Source organism: Aquarana catesbeiana, linkage group LG04 (genome assembly GCF_042186555.1).
Source record: "Aquarana catesbeiana isolate 2022-GZ linkage group LG04, ASM4218655v1, whole genome shotgun sequence".
Taxonomy (NCBI): domain Eukaryota; kingdom Metazoa; phylum Chordata; class Amphibia; order Anura; family Ranidae; genus Aquarana; species Aquarana catesbeiana.
Window position 1 is genome coordinate 330,290,665 of NC_133327.1, and position 17,882 is coordinate 330,308,546.

Here is a 17,882-nt window from a genome sequence, read left to right on the forward strand (position 1 = left end):
TGTTGTCACTGTGCACCAGAACAAATGTAGTGTTGTCACTGTGCACCAGAACGAATGTAGTGTTGTCACTGTGCACCAGAACGAATGTAGTGTTGTCACTGTGCACCAGAACGAATGTAGTGTTGTCACTGTGCACCAGAACAAAAGTAGTGTTGTCACTGTGCACCAGAACGAATGTAGTGTTGTCACTGTGCACCAGAACAAAAGTAGTGTTGTCACTGTGCACCAGAACGAATGTAGTGTTGTCACTGTGCACCAGAACAAAAGTAGTGTTGTCACTGTGCACCAGAACGAATGTAGTGTTGTCACTGTGCACCAGAACAAATGTAGTGTTGTCACTGTGCACCAGAACAAAAGTAGTGTTGTCACTGTGCACCAGAACAAATGTAGTGTTGTCACTGTGCACCAGAACAAATGTAGTGTTGTCACTGTGCACCAGAACGAATGTAGTGTTGTCACTGTGCACCAGAACGAATGTAGTGTTGTCACTGTGCACCAGAACGAATGTAGTCTCGTTTTCCCTGTGTGCAATAAAGCAATTCCATGGGTACTTTTAATCTTTTATCACATCTACAACTCGCTGCTTACATTAAACTAACAATCCGTGAGCTGTCCCCAAGCCCTGTATAGTTAGCCGTACAGAAGCTTAGTACATTCTCTTATGCACAGACATCTCCATATCAGATTCCATTCCTAGTAACTGTTCCCTCCGCCTCTGAGGCACAGCACGCCTCGCAGTACAGGGAACGTCACTTCCGGGTTCCGCTGATGTGAGTGTGTGCATATAGAAGTGAGTCCCGTGGTGTACACACAGCTATGGCAGCCCGGGGTGAGTTCTACCTGTGCCAGTGCTGGGACAGAACAGACTATGCGAAGTAGCTGTAGTGTCTCGTTATAGAGTGTGTAAGACATGGAATTAATGAGAGTATACACTCCATGGAAATGTGCAGTTACAAGTAGTGTGTGTGAATGGCTGACTGCTGCTTTGTGGTGCAATGAGCTTCCTTCATAGACTGGGAGTACTGCAGTGGAGTGGAATGTTACTGGAATACTTTGGTGCTGGAATGGTAAATGTCTTGTGGATCAGTAAAGAGACTTCTATTGGTATCCAGTATACATGGCTGATCTCTTTCTGTGGGTGAGATCTCATCATAGGACTCTTATCCGAAGTCTATGACTAGGAGGAGTAGTATGTGTTCCACAATCAGTACTGGGATCATTATGTAGAGATATATAATACTGAGAACATCTGCAAAACCTAGTTATCAGCCAGGGTTTTTCTAGAGGTCACCAGGGCTGCCCTGAACAATAACAGATTGATCTTCCACTTATAGTGGCCACAAATGTAAAGCATTATATTACAGTCTGATTACACAATCTAATTTAGATTTACCAAGACTATGTAATAGGAGTACACACCTAAAGAATCCATTCATTTTTAGAATATCTGACAGGCCCTTGCCTTACATAGTTGAGGGTAGATCTAAAGGAGATTGCACAATGAGATTTGTATGGTACAGTATAGAGTTAGTATGGTCACCTTAACCACTTGCCTGCTGGGCACTTTCACCCCCTTCCTGCCCAGGCCAATTTTCAGCGCTCTGTCGCACTTTGAATGACAATTGCACGGTCAGGCAGCACTGCACCCAAATTTAATTCTTCTTGGTTTTTTTTTTTTTTTTTTTTTAGACAGAGTTTTTTTTAATTGTTTGCTAGACAAACGAAAAAAGACCGAGAATTAAAAAAAAAAATTTTTTTCTCAGTTTCTGTTATAAAATTTTGTAAATACGTAATTGTTCTCCTTCACTGATGTGCAGTGATGAAGCACTGATTGGCAGCACTGGGGGGCACTGTTGGGGCTGCACTGATTATCAGTGTAGATGTCCCCCACTTTCACTTAGGGGTGTACTCACTTTTGTTGCCAGCGGTTTAGACATTAATGGCTGTGTGTTGTTATTTTAAGGGGACAGCAAATTTACTGTTATACAAGCTGTACACTCACTACTTTACATTGTAGCAAAGTGTCATTTCTTCAGTGTTGTCACATGAAAAGATATAATAAAATATTTACAAAAATGTGAGGGGTGTACTCACTTTTGTGAGATACTGAAAATTTCAAATCTAATTTGACTACCTATTACACATTCCCTTCTGTAATGTAAGTGTGCCCCCTCTACATTGTAAAGAGCTGCACAAACTGTTGGCACTATATAAATCGTGTATAATAATAATGTTCCCAAAGGTGAACTTATCCTTTGACTGCTGCAGCTCCTGCCCTCATTCAGGACTGTGCTGCCTCCCTCTCTCTTCTCTGCTGTTAAGATGAGAGCAGTGGAGGCTGGAGGGAAGGATCAGCAAAGCTGTATTTGCAAGCTTCCCATCAGCTGCCCACAGACAACGGGTTGCCAAACCTGGCAGTAGGAGAATTTTTTGGTAAAATAAAGTTTTCCCCCTTCATCTTCCAGGACAGGTTACTTGGAAAGATAATTGGCTCCGCCCTCTACAGGAAACACAAATCAAAAAGTTTAAAATGCCCCTCCCCTGTTACAGTTACATAGTAGGTGAGGCTGAAAAAAGACACAAGTCCATCAAGTCCAACCTATGTGTGTGATTATATGTCAGTATTACATTGTATATCCCTGCATGTTGTGGTCGTTCAGGTGCTTATCTAATAGCTTTTTGAAACTATTGATGCCCCCCCCCTGCTGAGACCACCGCCTGTGGAAGGGAATTCCACATCCTTGCCGCTCTTACAGTAAAGAACCCTCTACGTAGTTTAAGGTTAAACCTCTTTTCTTCTAATTTTATTGAGTGGCCACATGTCTTGTTAAACTCCCTTCCGTGAAAAAGTTTTATCCCAATTGTGAGGTCATCAGTACGGTATTTAAAAAAAGAAATCATATCCCCTCTCAAGCGTCTCTTCTCCAGAGAGAATAAGTTCAGTGCTCGCAACTTTTCCTCGTAACTAATATCCTCCAGACCTTTATTAGCTTTGTTTCCCTTCTCTGTACTCGCTCCATTTCCAGTACATCCTTCCTGAGGACTGGTGCCCAGAACTGGACAGCATACTCTAGGTGCGGCCAGACCAGAGCCTTGTTGAGTGGAGAATTATCGTTTTATCTCTGGAGTTGATCCCCTTTTTAACCACTTACCAACCGGCCCATAGCCGAATGACGGCTGCAGGGCGGTTGGATAACTCTGGGTGGACGTACTATGACGTCCTCCCAGAATTCCCCTCTCGCGCGCCCCCTGGGGCGCGCACCTGAACACATCCGTGACCGCCGGGTCCAGGGGACCCGGCGCATCACGGATCCCGGTAAATGGCCGCTGATCGCGGCCGTTTACCATGTGATTGAGCCGTCAAATGACGGCGCGATCACATGTAAACAGACCGGTGTCATCTGATGACGCCGGTTCCTCTCCTCCCCTCCTGTGTACCGATCGGTACACAGTGAGCGGGGAGGGGGATGGATGGATGTCTGCAGCGCTGTGGGCTGTATGTGTAGTGCCCACAGCGCTGCACAGAGACATCCATCCATCCATGCTCAGCCATCCCTCACTACTAATGCTGTGCAATACTCTGCAATACCCCACAATACTCTGCAATGCTGTGCAATACTCTGCAATACCCCCACAATACTCTGCAATACCCCCACAATACTCTGCAATACTCTGCAATGCCCCCACAATACTCTGCAATACTCTGCAATGCTGTGCAATACTCTGCAATACCCCCACAATACTCTGCAATACCCCCACAATACTCTGCAATGCCCCCACAATACTCTGCAATGCCCCCACAATACTCTGCAATGCTGTGCAATACTCTGCAATGCCCCCACAATACTCTGCAATGCTGTGCCATACTCTGCCATGCCCCCGCCATACTCTGCCATGCCCCCGCCATACTCTGCCATGCCCCCGCCATACTCTGCCATGCCCCCGCCATACTCTGCCATGCCCCCGCCATACTCTGCCATGCCCCCGCCATACTCTGCCATGCCCCCGCCATACTCTGCCATGCCCCCGCCATACTCTGCCATGCCCCCGCCATACTCTGCCATGCCCCCGCCATACTCTGCCATGCCCCCGCCATACCCGCCATACTCCGCCATACCCCGCCATACCCAGCCATACTCTGCCATACTCTGCCATACCCCGCCATACCCCGCCATACCCCGCCATACCCCGCCATACCCCGCCATACCCCGCCATACCCCGCCATACCCCGCCATACCCCGCCATACTCCGCCATACTCCGCCATACTCCGCCATACTCCGCCATACTCCGCAATACCCCGCTATGCTGAGCCATGCTCAGCTGTACTCGCCCTCTGTATGTGGCCAGGCTGTGGAAGTCTCACACATGGGGTATCGCCGTACTCAGGAGGAGCAGGAGAATCTCTTTTGGGGTGTCATTTTTGGCATGTACATGTTATGTGGTAGAAATATTGTATAAATGGACAACTTTGTGTTAAAAAAAAAAAAAAAGCGTTTTAACCACTTCCCGCCCGCCGGCCGTCATACAACGTCCTTGACTTTGTGCGGAGATATCTGAATGATGGTTGCAGCTACAGGCATCATTCAGATATCAGCTTTTTCAGCCGGCGATTCCCTACACCATGAGAACGATCATAGCAGCTGTTCCACTGCTTGATCGTTCTTACGGGAGGCGAGAGGGGACGTCCCCCCTTCCCGCCGCCTTGCGGTGCTTCTACCGACTCACCGCTACGATCGAAGCCAGGATCTTTTTTTTTTTTTTTTTAATTTCAGGCTTCCCAGCCTAGAGGTGAGATGTGGGGTCTTATTGACCCTATATATCACTGTAAAGAGGACCTGTCATGCCATATTCCTATTACAAGAATGTTTATATTCCTTGTAATAGGAATAAAAGTGGTCAAAATTTGTTTTTTTTGGAAAAAAGCATCAAACTAAAATAAATAAAGTAAAATGAACAATAAAAAAAAAAAAAAAATTTTTAAAGCGCCCCTGTCCCTGTATGCTCGCATGCAGAAGCGAACGCATACGTAAGTCCCGCCCACATATGAAAACGGTGTTCAAACCACACATGTGAGGTATCGCTGCGATCGGTAGAGCGAGAGCAATAATTTTGGCCCTAGACCTTCTCTGTAACTCAAAACATGTAACCAGTAAAAAATTTTAAAGCGTCGCCTATGGGGATTTTTGAGTAGCAAAGTTTGGCGCCATTCCACAAGCGCGTGCAATTTTGAAGGGTGACATGTTGGGTATCTATTTACTCGGCGTAACTTCATCTTTCACATTATGCAAAAACATTGGGCTAACTTTACTGTTTTGGTTTTTGTAAAGCACAAAACAGTTTTTTTTCCAAAAAAAACGCGTTAAAAAAATTGCTGCGCAAATACCGTGCGAGATAAAAAGTTGCAACGACCGCCATTGTATTCTCTAGGGTCTTTGCTAAAAAAGCATATATAATGTTTTGGGGTTCTAAGTAATTTTCTAGCTAATAAATGATGATTTTTACATGTAGGAGAGAAATGTCAGAATTGGCCTGGGTGCTCCAGAACGCCTGAAGGTGCTCCCCTGCATGTTGGGCCTCTGTATGTGGCCACGCTGTGTAAAAGTCTCACACATGTGGTATCACCATACTCGGGAGTAATAGCAGAATGTGTTTTGTGGTGTAATTTGTGGTATGCATATGCGGTCTGTGAGAAATACCCTGCTAATATGACAATTTTGTGGAAAAAAAAAAAAGTAAAAAAAAAACCTTGATTTTGCAAAGAATTGTGGGAAAAAATGACAACTTCAAAAAACTCACCATGCATCTTTCTAAATACCTTGGAATGTCTTCTTTCCAAAAAGGGGTCATTTGGGGGGCATTTGTACTTTTCTGGAATGTTAGGGTCTCAAGAAATGAGATAGGCCGTCAGTACTTCAGGTGTAATCAATTTTCAGATATTCGCACCATAGCTTTTGGACGCTATAACTTTCAAAAAGACCAAATAATATCCACCGATTTGGGTTATTTTTACCAAAGATATGTAGCGGTATAAATTTTGGCCAAAATATATGAAGAAAAATTACTAATTTGCAAAATATTATAACAGAAATGAAGAAAAATTTATTTTTTTACAGATTTTTCGGTCTTTTTTCTTTTACGGCGCAAAAAATAAAGAACCCAGCAGTGATTAAATACCACCAAAAGAAAGCTCTATTTGTGTGAAAAAAAGGACAAAAATTTCATAAAGATACAGTGTTGCATGACTGAGTAATTGTCATTCAAAATGTGAGAGCACCAAAAGCTGAAAATTGGTCTGGTTAGGAAGGGGGTTTAAGTGCCCAGTTGTCAAGTGGTTAATGCATGCCAATATTCTGTTTGCTTTGTTAGTAGCAGCTTGGCATTGCATGCCATTGCTGAGCCTATCATCTACTAGGACCCCCAGGTCCTTTTCCATCTTAGATTCCCCCAGAGGTTCTCCCCCCAGTGTATAGATTGCATTCATATTTTTGCCACCCAAATGCATTATTTTACATTTTTCTACATTAAACCTCATTTGCCATGTAGTTGCCCACCTCATTAATTTGTTCAGATCTTTTTGCAAGGCTTCCACATTCTGCAGAGAAGTTATTGCCCTGCTTAGCTTAGTATTGTCCGCAAATACTGAGATTGAACTGTTTACCCCAACCTCCAGGTAATTTATGAGCAAATTAAATAGGATTGGTCCGAGCACAGAACCCTGGGGGACACCACTACCCACCTCTGACCATTCCGAGTACTCCACATTTATCACCATCCTCTGAACTCACCTTTGTAGCCAGTTTTCAATCCATGTACTCACCCTATGGTCCATGCTAATGGACCTTACTTTGTACAGTAAACGTTTATGGGGAACTGTGTCAAATGCCTCATCTACAGGCCTTCCTTTATCTAGATGGCAACTCACTTCCTCTTAGAAGGTTAATAGATTGGTTTGGCAAGAACGATTCTTCATGAATTCATGCTGATTACTGCTAATGATACTATTCTCATTACTAAAATCATGTATATAGTCCCTTATCATCCCCTCCAAGAGCTTGCATACTATTGATGTTAGGCTAATTGGGCTGTAATTCCCAGGGATATATTTTGGGCCCTTTTGAAATATTGGTGCTACATTGGCTTTTCTGTTCTCTGGTGGCTGTGGTTACCAGACCCCCTTCTAGGTGCTCAGACTGGGTGTGCCTTAAGTTTGCCTGCCTTATGCTAGAAGGATTCTTCTTTTACACTATACTTGCCTTCAGGTTTGAAAGGCAACTACTGTAGCCCGTCGGTCGACTAAGGCTTCTGGAATGCTTCACGTTTGGTGGAAGCATGTTCCAAGAGTCCTAACGTGGTGACGGCATCATTTTGGGGATATGTGGTCTTTTTGGTGCTTTTCCTATTACTCCCACTTTATACCCACAGCCAAGACACTTATGTTACAGATCCCAGGAGGCTTCCATGCTGTCTGGTTCTCCTGGTGATGTCAGAAAAGAAAATGAAGACACAGGACCTACGTGCCAGATAACAGCAGGACAAATCTGAATTTGCTGGAGTATGTGTGTTTTAAGGATAATTCAGTGAATGTTTTGAAAAGAGTAGGAAAGGGTTAAATAAATTGTTTTTTTTTTTTGTTTTTTTTCTGTCCCACTGGGGGTGGTTGACCTTCACTTTCTGTCCTGAAAACACAACAGAAAATGAGAGGAAATCTCTCTAAAGTGAAGGAGGCTCTAATAGTCTTTGGAAGATGCTTTTCCCTTTTGATGTTCATTGCTGGTGTATTCCTTTGTGGATCCACTATAAGTTGGCTACTGGCTATAGACACACCAAGCATAGGGGTAATCTCCCAAGCAAGGTCAGAGTCAGCAATACCCATTCTCAGTTTTTTTTTTGGATCAACTTCTACTTTGGAGATTTATAGCCTTCAAGAAAAGACCTTTGTACTTTTGAATTTATTACTCAAGTACACAGTATGTATTCACTGTAATGTGATCTCAGTGTTTTATCATTTCATTTGTCTTTTTTTTTTCCCTTTTCCACAGAGAATGTCAGCTTGCTTTTTAAGCTGTATTGTTTGTTGGTAATGACTCTGGTGGCTGCTGCATATACTGTAGCTCTACGATACACAAGAACAGTAACAACGGAAATGTACTTTTCTACGACGGCTGTTTGTGTGACAGAAGTTATAAAGTTATCAGTGAGTGTGGTTATCCTGGGAAAGTAAGTCCCATATTTCTTATTATTCTGTTATGCTATCCAAAAAAGTGACATCAAAAATGTGTTTTGTTTTTGTTTTGCTAACAAAATGATTTAGCTTGACCTGGGTGTGCTTGACTACAGTTAGAGAATGGTTTATAAATGCTTTACAAATGTTGCTATAGTTTCTGATGGAAGAGGACGCATACTTGTTCTAGGTCAGTGGCCCAGAAAGACATTCCATATCTAACATCAATAGTTTCACTCTCTGGACTCTGCGGTGTGGCAGGAGTGTGTGAATCACAAAGTAGCTGTATGTATATGTGTGTAAATGAAATTTCTAGGGCATATACCCTATACCCTGCACCCTGCTCCTCTGTCCCTATCATTGGCAGTGTATAAAATAGCAGCCAAAATGCAGCCACTCCTGGGTAAAATTACATTTACAGATTGCCTTCAAGCTACGTTAAAGCGGTAGTAAACCACAGTCTTTTAGATTAAAAAAAATAACCTGCTAGACAATGGCATAATGTGCTAGCTTGTATCACATAATAGAACAATATGAAATGCTTTCCTTAGAACAAAGCCCTCCAGTGGTGCGCTGTTAGGGCTTCCATCTTCACTCGATCTTCCTTGTGGGTTCGCTGGCCACCTTCATTTGATTGGCCGAGCCGCGATGACGTCACTCCCGCGGCACAGAGCAGACCGCACGGGTATGCATATGCCGTCCCTTTAGAGTGCATATGAGTGCATGTGAACATCTCCTTAGCAGTGCAAGTTCAGAAGATATTCACTGTACCTACAGGTAAGCCTTATTATAGGCTTACCTGTAGATAATGTTAAAAAAAAAAAAAAAAAAAAAAAAAAAGACTTTACTACCACTTTAAGTAATATAATGTATTGTTACATTGTATTTACTATTTCGTCCTATGTAAAGTAATGGGGTAACTTTTAAAATGGTAGTAACGGCTTTTTAAAAAAAAACTGTATACCTACAGGTAAGCTTGTAATAGAGCTGCACGATTCTGGATAAAATGAGAATCACAATTTTTTTGCTTACAATAAAGATCACGATTCTCTCATGATTCTCGGCTAACTTTACTGTTTAGTTTTTATTTAAAATTTATTGAAGAAAGAGCCTTGTGCATTATCGTTTGATAAGTTTTAATAAAAGAATGAATTAAAAACTACTCACGTGTGAAAGGGAACCGCAATATAAAATCGGTCTGGTATCAACAGTCTCCAGGTGACAGAGAGGACATGGGAACCACTGCTGACTGACACGTTTTGAAGGTATACCTCAGAGCCTAGCAGTGCTACCTCCTTCAGCTACTTAAATATACATGTGCATCCATAGACCCCATCCCAGAGAGGCTCTTCAGCCCCTCCCTACTGGACTGCCCATGATTAGCTGTAGAACCTCTCTGGGGTGGGGTCAACCAGCAGTGGTTCCCGTGTCCTCTCTTTGTCACCTGGAAACTGTTGATACCAGACCGATTAAGGCTTTACATTGTGGTTCCCTTTCACACATTTGTGAATAGTTTTTAATTAATTCTTTTATTAAAACTTATCAAAGGATAATGCACAAGGCTGGTGTGCCCTCTTTCTTTTTTCCTTGTATGTATGGGCATATCTGTTCTGCAGTGGTTACTGGGCTGCTTCCAAACTGATTTGCAGGTGCAACACACTGCGAGTTACTGGCACTGAGCCAAGACTTCTGTTATTACCTGCGGTTTTGGTGCGCTTTCAGAATGTGCACCACACCAGCAGGATATAAAAGAAATCTGTGGCAAAGTGCAGCTAACCCACAGGAAAGCCACAGGTGCGCTGTGCTGCACCCAAGTTGCAGGTAAACCACAGGGCATCAGTGTGAAAGCAGCCTTAGGCCCCTTTCACAAGATCGGTCTGACCCAATTGGACCATTCACCTCTATGGAGCGACAGATGTAAATGTCCGTTTACACCCACCCACCTACCTCCAATCCGATCCGCTTAAAAAACAGAAGGGGATCCTTCCATCAGGGCGGATCGGATCGAAGGGCTTGTAGAGTAGAGTGGGCTGTGTCCTATCTGAATATGCAGAGTGGACACGGACCTGTCATCTGCCCGCTCTGCTCATTGTGGCCCGCGACCAGTTACCAAGTCGCTTAAGTGGCCCTCGCTCTTCAAAAGGTTAGCCACCCCTGATCTAAAAAAAAAAAAAAAAAAAAGAATGTATCATTTGGTTCTATCTCAGCGCTGAGCAATGTTGTGATAAACTTTGCAGGTGTTCTGTCAAAAAGTGCATCTCGTCAGATAATGCCTCTGACGATCTGTACAAGACGTAACGTCACGCCAGCTGATATCTTGATCAGCTGGTATGACAACACTGCGCATGCGCAGATCGTCGGATGAATTATCCGATGATCAACAAAGCGCGGTGTTCTGTCGAATAGTGCAGATCGTCTTCTGCCTGTGACGTGATCGGTGATGTCTCGTGCATGCGCAAAGAGAGCGAGGCAGAATGTGACGATTAGATTCTCCCTCCGCGCTTTGCTGATCGTCGGATAATGCCTTTGATGATCTGTGCAAGCGCACTGTTGAGATCACGCCAGCTGATCGGGAGATCAGCTGGAGTGACCTTACGTACTACACATGCGCAGATTGTCAGAGGTATTATCCGACGATCTGCACTATTTGATAAAACCATGGCTGTCTTCTTCCTTTTTTTTTTTTTTATTTTTTTTTGACAGCTGTGGGCAGAGCTCAGCTTTGCACTTGTTGCATGAATTGTGGAAATGCCGGATTAAGATCGTGAGGGGGGTTGAATGGAGATTACAATTGAAGTAAACAATATAATTATTAATATTATATCTGTGTATTAATTTGTCTAATCCCTATAGTAGCTAATCTGTATGAGTCTGATAAGCACAATGATATAACAAACACCTCTGCTTAGTAAACAAGTTACATTTATTTCCCAATAAAAATAGGAATGTATTAAACAGCATAACTAGGAAAACTAACATAAAGATACTACAAGAAATTGCAATATTACAAGGCCTACAATCATAACACAATACAAGATTGATACTTAGCACATCCTCCTCGGCTGGTCCTCAGGTCTTAAAGAGACTGTTTCTCTAGCAAACATTTCTTTTTAACAAACATACCTCATCCAGACCCCCCCCTTTTGCCTGCCCAACTTTGCCTTTGGACGAATCACAGTGTCTCTGGGGCGTTCCCTCAACAGGCTATCATATGGACCGTCTTGCCATAGCTGTCCTCTGGGGGGCAGTGTTGGTCCATGAATTGCCATCATCCAACCGATGTCAAATTCTACAAACACCTGGGCCCTTGATTTCCTGTATCTCACCTCATCCATCATCCCTGTCAGTTGAGCTGCCTTTGAAGCCTGTGCGGAAAGCAGTTAATCAGGAAATTCCCATAGACAGATCGGAGCCCGCATTGTCATGCGCAATGGGAGCTAACCAGGCTACATTCCAACCTGGGAGGCCACATCCTGTCCTCCCGGAAGTGTGAAACTTTCAGTCTTTTCAAAAACCATGGGAGTCTGGCTTCTCTTAGGCATAGTAAGGAAATATATGCAAAATACGATATTCATGTTGAATTCCAACATATGCCGCTTTGCGCCTGAAGGGCGCATACCAGCCTTCTTCAGACACGGCTCCTATTGAACAGCCATAACTGTCTTAACGTATGTTGCTCCCCAACATGTGCTTCCGAACCAGTACCTATGGAACAGTCCTTTAACTGTGGTAACGTATTGCGGTTTTCAACAGGAACATCTATGGAACAGTCCATAAGGGTCTTACTGTGTGTTGCGCCTCTCAACATAGGCCTCAGAACCAGCTCCTGTGGAACAGTCCATAACAGTCTTAACGTGCTGTGTTACCCAACACGTGCTGCTTTGCTACTGGGTGACACACCAACATCATTCTTCCGTGACAGCTTCCATGTCACCACTCTGTGTCTTCTTCTCTCCGATATCTTCAGGACGGGGTGCAGTACAGGCAAGGGGTGTCCATTCACTCACCATTCACCAACACACATTCAGAGCAACCTATCAACCAGCTTTCCGATATAGAGTCTCGAGGAGGGCCTTTGGCCCATGTTATTAGCCTAAAATACACCTTTATCACACTATACCATAACATGAAACCAACCCATTACCATAATATATACATATATACCTATGATCCATCAGACTATGCATCCCATTCCCAACCTCCTATACCTCCTCATTGTAGATACGGGCCGGGATTAGGCAGGCTCGCTCACAATGGCCTTTCCTACCACAATTCTGGCACGTCAGTGGTATTTCAGGGTTCTGAACTGGCAGCAAAGCCTCTACCATGTATGAAGAGACCTTACCATCAATTCGTCCCTCCACTTGTATAGATAAATGCGAGACTTTCCTATACAAATGTCGAGTCCAACAACACATACCAACTTGAACCAATGATGAAACTGCAGAAATAATGAGTAATATTACCACGGGATGTATCAAATAATTCAAAATACTGTTGGCCTTACTGGAATGTCCGAATATTACCTCACACCAAGACCCTCCCACATCATTTTCTAGTTGATGTACTATCTCCTTTATTACATTCTGATCATGGTAGATGGCTATAGTAGCATTAGCTCTCTCTTGCTGCAGCATCCTCATAAGGCTCTCATCTCTATCCCAATCTGTTAATCATTCCTGTATCTTCCTTCCCATACCAAGGTTCAGGGCTCTCAGATTAACAGGGCGGTTCTGGTTGACATCCACAGACAGATTGGCAATATGCGGTACCACATAATTCCATTCCTGTGTCTGGATTTCAGCGACACCGCCAAGGGTACACCATGATCCTCTAGCTATTGTCAGGTTCACAGAACATCCTAGTTCCATGACTAACGATACATTAGTATCCTTTAGGACAAAGAAACAAACTCTCCTATGTCCCAAATAATACACCGGTGTTCCCTTTGAGGCAATGTTCTCCCCATCCAGAACACAGAGTGAGGAATCTTCCCAACATTTCTCATCCACCACCGTGTATTGACCTGGCATACAAAGGATATCATGGTCATGCCTCCGACAGAGGGAAATATCAACCTGCCTCCAGCTCCCGTCCTCTGATCACATGTGGGTAAGTTAGCCTCAGATGCAACAAAGTAGAATCCCCAGTCAGCAAGCCCATCGATATCACCGAATACACAGATTGAGTCTGCACTTCTGTATATGGGATCAATGAGGAAGCGTAACATCTCTCATAATCCAAATTAGTACAGCCTATCCAGGCATTCGACCACCAACTTGGATTAGTGTAAGAGATGTGCTTTGGTAAAATCTTACTGAGCTGTTATGCCAACTCATAAGACCTCTGTCCCTCATATGGAGGCTGTACAATCAGCTCAATGCTGGTTGACACTTCCACCTGCCACTTCGTGCACGCAAGAGCCAATGACAGATTCCTGTCCTCTACCATCACATTCTCTACCAGCCTCTCAACATGGTTGACAAAATCTTGAACCACTTTAACCTGGGTACTTATGTGACTTTGTTGAATGTTATTAAGGATGCCATCAATCTCTCTGAGTAACAAAGCCCCGCTTATTGTCTGAAGCTATGGCTGCGAGTTTGTTCCTCAGGAGGCCGATGTCCACCCCATTAACAACACCCATCCCAGCTCCTATTCCCCCAATATAGTGCTGAATACATCCCTCCTCTTCTGGTTACTCCTCAGACATACGCGCCCTGCATGAACCTCATTCTGTGTCCGCACATCTCTGGGAGCAAGTCACTGGTACAATGATCGCACTTGATTCAGTGTATACTCAGCACATATAGGGTAATAGGTTTTTATCAACCACTGTGAGATGTTGCAGCTCCATGTGGTGAAGGCATGTACCCTGGTAGCCAGCGTTTGTTCCCTTTATGTAACGGAGCATGCTCCTGTGTGTATTCACTGGCCTTCCCTGTGCCGGGTTTCAACCTCTCAGGTGAGACATCAACCAGGCGTATCTCCCCATACAAGGAAATTTTCACCCCATTGATGTGTCACCTAGCCAACCTCTAGTCTGGCCAACCGACACCTTATTATGTATAAGTGCCAGTCTCCTGGGTACCTGCACCATATTACTTCCGTTACGTCAATACATGTCATACATTAAAAACCTTTTCTTCTTTCAATTTCCTCCCTTCAACAAAAAAAACATATTTTACATTTCAGGTTCTGACAGATTGGATGTGTATATTCCTTCCCCAACCTCCAACCCATCGCACATGTATTAATAGCACGTTTGTATTCATCAGGAGTGACTCCGGCAAAAATGTCTCACATGTGTCGTTGATAGGCACAGTCCTTCAGATTCAGGATTAGCACTAAAGTGTCCATAAGCAAAAACAAGTATTAAACTGAATCTTTTTGTTTGTCCTTTCTCTCCTGATGTTTATCAGAACAAATTTGCAGTGTGGTATGGCACAGTCAAACTGCCAACCAGATGAACATCTGTCATCCATGTTCCAGAGACCTCTCCAATCACGCTTCACCAGGACTCTGGAAGTGAAAAAAACAAGAGCAAAATCAAATTCTTATCCATAGTATCTGCTCGCTTACTACGTTTACTTATAGTTCCTTCCTTGGAACCCAGAAACTTAGTATTCCTGGTTTCTGCAACTCTGACCAAACTATCAAAACAACCATGACCTCTTTAGGCTGAACCCACTCTAAAATGGATCCCCATGGTATGATCAACAATTTCAAAACAAAACGAACGTCAATGTTGACTCTCAAAAATTCTCAATTTAAGCATCAAAAACACAATGCATTATCTGTACTTTCAGACCTATGCACCAACCCCCCTTTCAGGTGGACAAAGCGTACACCTTGTAACTTTTTCCACCTGAATGAACATAAAACAAAGAGAAAAAAAAACGAATTCCAGAGGCTAGAATGGCCTCCTACCAACAACTCTTGTCTTAAATCAACAAGATGTATTCAGCTGCAGAACATATCCCATGACCATCTATTCAGCTGCTAATTGACGGAATAGCCAGTTACCCCCCTTTCAGGTGGACTAAACAATAATTTCTCCACCTGAACAAACAAAAATAAAATGGATGAATAAACAACTACCAAAATATTAAAAAAAATTTAAAAAAAACTTAATAACAAAGGAAATTAAAATTCTGGCCGTTATCGCACAAGAACAACATGACAAGACAACCACCTTAAGACAATGACAAACACTCAACTTTTAACTAAAGACATCCATGGATTTTCCTCCTGAGAAGAGTAAGTGCTCATTTCCATCTGAAAGACAATTAGTTAATGGGAAAAACAAAAAAACAAAACATCTGTACCTCATCACAACATTTGTAACTTCACTTGTAACACTTGAAACCCTTAATGCCTGACTATTGTTTATCTTATTTTTTCATTGTTTGCAAACAATTACTAATTAATGAGCTCATGGTACCATTTGATAATCGATTATGCCTTTACCATAACCTAACCCCTGTTTTGCTAAATGTTCTCTTTTTGAAGAACCTGCAAACAAACACAGATATTAGTATCCAAACCAGTTTTATCTTCTTCCAAGGTCTCTGAAAAAGGAATACAAAGACAGTGATTACACACAATTATCATGACAAATGACTTTTTTAATCCCCCAAGCCTTTTCCCATTAATTGTAATGTAGGGGGGCATTTGCTATGTATAAGGTTTAGATGTGAGCGTTGTATTTAAATAAAATATGGCAAGGAGCAGCCATGCAGCTCACTAAGTGCTGCTAACATTGTTTCCCCCAGTGCTACATTTGAATAACAATGCGGCTACCTCCATTTTGACTTTACGTAACTGTTCTCCATACTGACGATTTTCAGTCTGTAGTCTCCACATTTGGGTCTTTAAAGGGAAATGAGTTTGATTACTACGGCCTCCATGCTTTGGGTTGCTACCCCATCGGGCAGAATACACTTCATAATGCCTTGGGGTCGTTTTGGGGTACTGTGATCTTCTTTTGATACCATTATTTGCCGCCCAACAATATTTAGCGATGTGACCCCCCCTTTTACACAAAAAACATTTGAGGGCTGGTCTCTCTGTATAGGCCCTTCTTTGAGCATACGGCAGTGGAAACTCACATTGCTGGACATTATTACTATGCTTGGAATAAGCAGACTTTATACTTTCATCGTCTGAGGAGTCATCAGAAGTTTCAACTCCTGAATCACTTTCAAGCACAGTTATCGCACTTTTAGTTACATCTCCACCATTGATTTCTGTCATAGCAACATCACTTGCAGCAATAAGAGCGTCTGTTTTTTCTGCATGCTTCACTTCTATCTTTGCTGAGCACTGTGCATGTGCGGAGGGTAGCTCCACCATTGCACATTCAGCTTTTGCATGTTTGGAGGATAACTCCATTATGGTTGCCTGTGCACCCTGTAATTCCTCCCTAAGCAGTGTGATAACACACAAACTCTCAGCCTCCTTTTGATTCAATGATGCGATACATTGTTCCTTCAACATACATGTTTTTTCTAACTCATCTAATCTCTGTTCCAATACACACTTCTCAGTCACTAATTGTTGAATGTGATCAGCAACATGTGCATCTGCTTTTGCAACCATTGCCAATATATTCTCTGTTACACTTTGTACCTGTTCAAATAATTGTTTCCTCTCACTATACCATTCTAATTCTTTTTGTTCTGCAATGTCTTTCATCTTCACCAACATGCATATGGCATTGGCAATTCTCTCTTTCTTGCCTTTTTTGGAAGACTTTTTATACTCTATGGCATCATTATAAGTACTGCATTGTTTTAATAGATCATTGTATTGGTGTGTTAATGCATTCTCTTTTATAGACTCAAATCTAACACAGCCATACTTGTTAACAAAACCTTCAATGGCTTCCATTGCTATGCTAATTCGTACCTAGCTACACTGAAGTTGCTTCCACAATGCCCACAGCTAGACAACAAAACACACACAGATAAAACTGTTTGAAAGCAAACTCTGATTTGTAGTTCCACAATCAAGAGCAAAAAAACAAAAAAGCAAAAAACAAAAAAAAACAAAAAAAAAACAAATCCAAAAGCCGTTTAAAAACAACTTTGTTCCTCTCAGCTCTACAGTCTAGAAGACACAAGGCACACTCTTAGTCAATGCCTTACTATATTCCCACTGATTTCTAAACCCCTTAGATCGCAGGCCACATTGAACTTCTGTTGGAACAGAGCGCTATTTCACACTCACGTGGGGACCAAATAAAAAATACACTAGTAATGAAATTAATAAAAAAAATAAATAAAAATGAAAATCAATAAAAAAAATTTAAAAAAAATAAAAATCTATATTTCTCCCACTTTTTCCTCAAAGATGTGTGGTTTATCCTGTCAATCTGCAGGCTATATCAGTACCAGGGATGATCAATCCCTTCACTCACCAGTACCGTTTACTGGTTACAGGCCTAAAACACATTAACGATACAAACGTTTAACATATATACATATATCAGCCAAAGATCTCACCAGGTTCTACGCGTCCATCTCCCTGATGAAATATTTCACAGAATCTTCATGACCATCCAAGCGTGGTTTCAGAATTTGCGAGCCAGCGCCAATCTTGTCCACACTAGAGACAATTTTCAGTTCTGGGTGTATTTGAGGATTTATGCTTACAGGG

At 42.6% G+C, this 17,882-nt stretch overlaps 1 protein-coding gene across 1 annotated transcript in view; it reads left to right on the forward strand.

Annotated features, from left to right (window-relative positions):
- Positions 1–717: 717 nt before the first annotated feature.
- The window catches only part of SLC35A1 (solute carrier family 35 member A1), a 77,271-nt gene continuing 60,106 nt past the window's right edge, over positions 718–17,882 (forward strand). The window contains exons 1-2 of the mRNA XM_073626909.1: positions 718–829; positions 8,041–8,218. Of these exons, the coding sequence (XP_073483010.1) occupies positions 817–829; positions 8,041–8,218 (191 nt within the window). The 5' untranslated portion in view covers positions 718–816. The remainder of the gene's footprint in view (positions 830–8,040; positions 8,219–17,882) is intronic.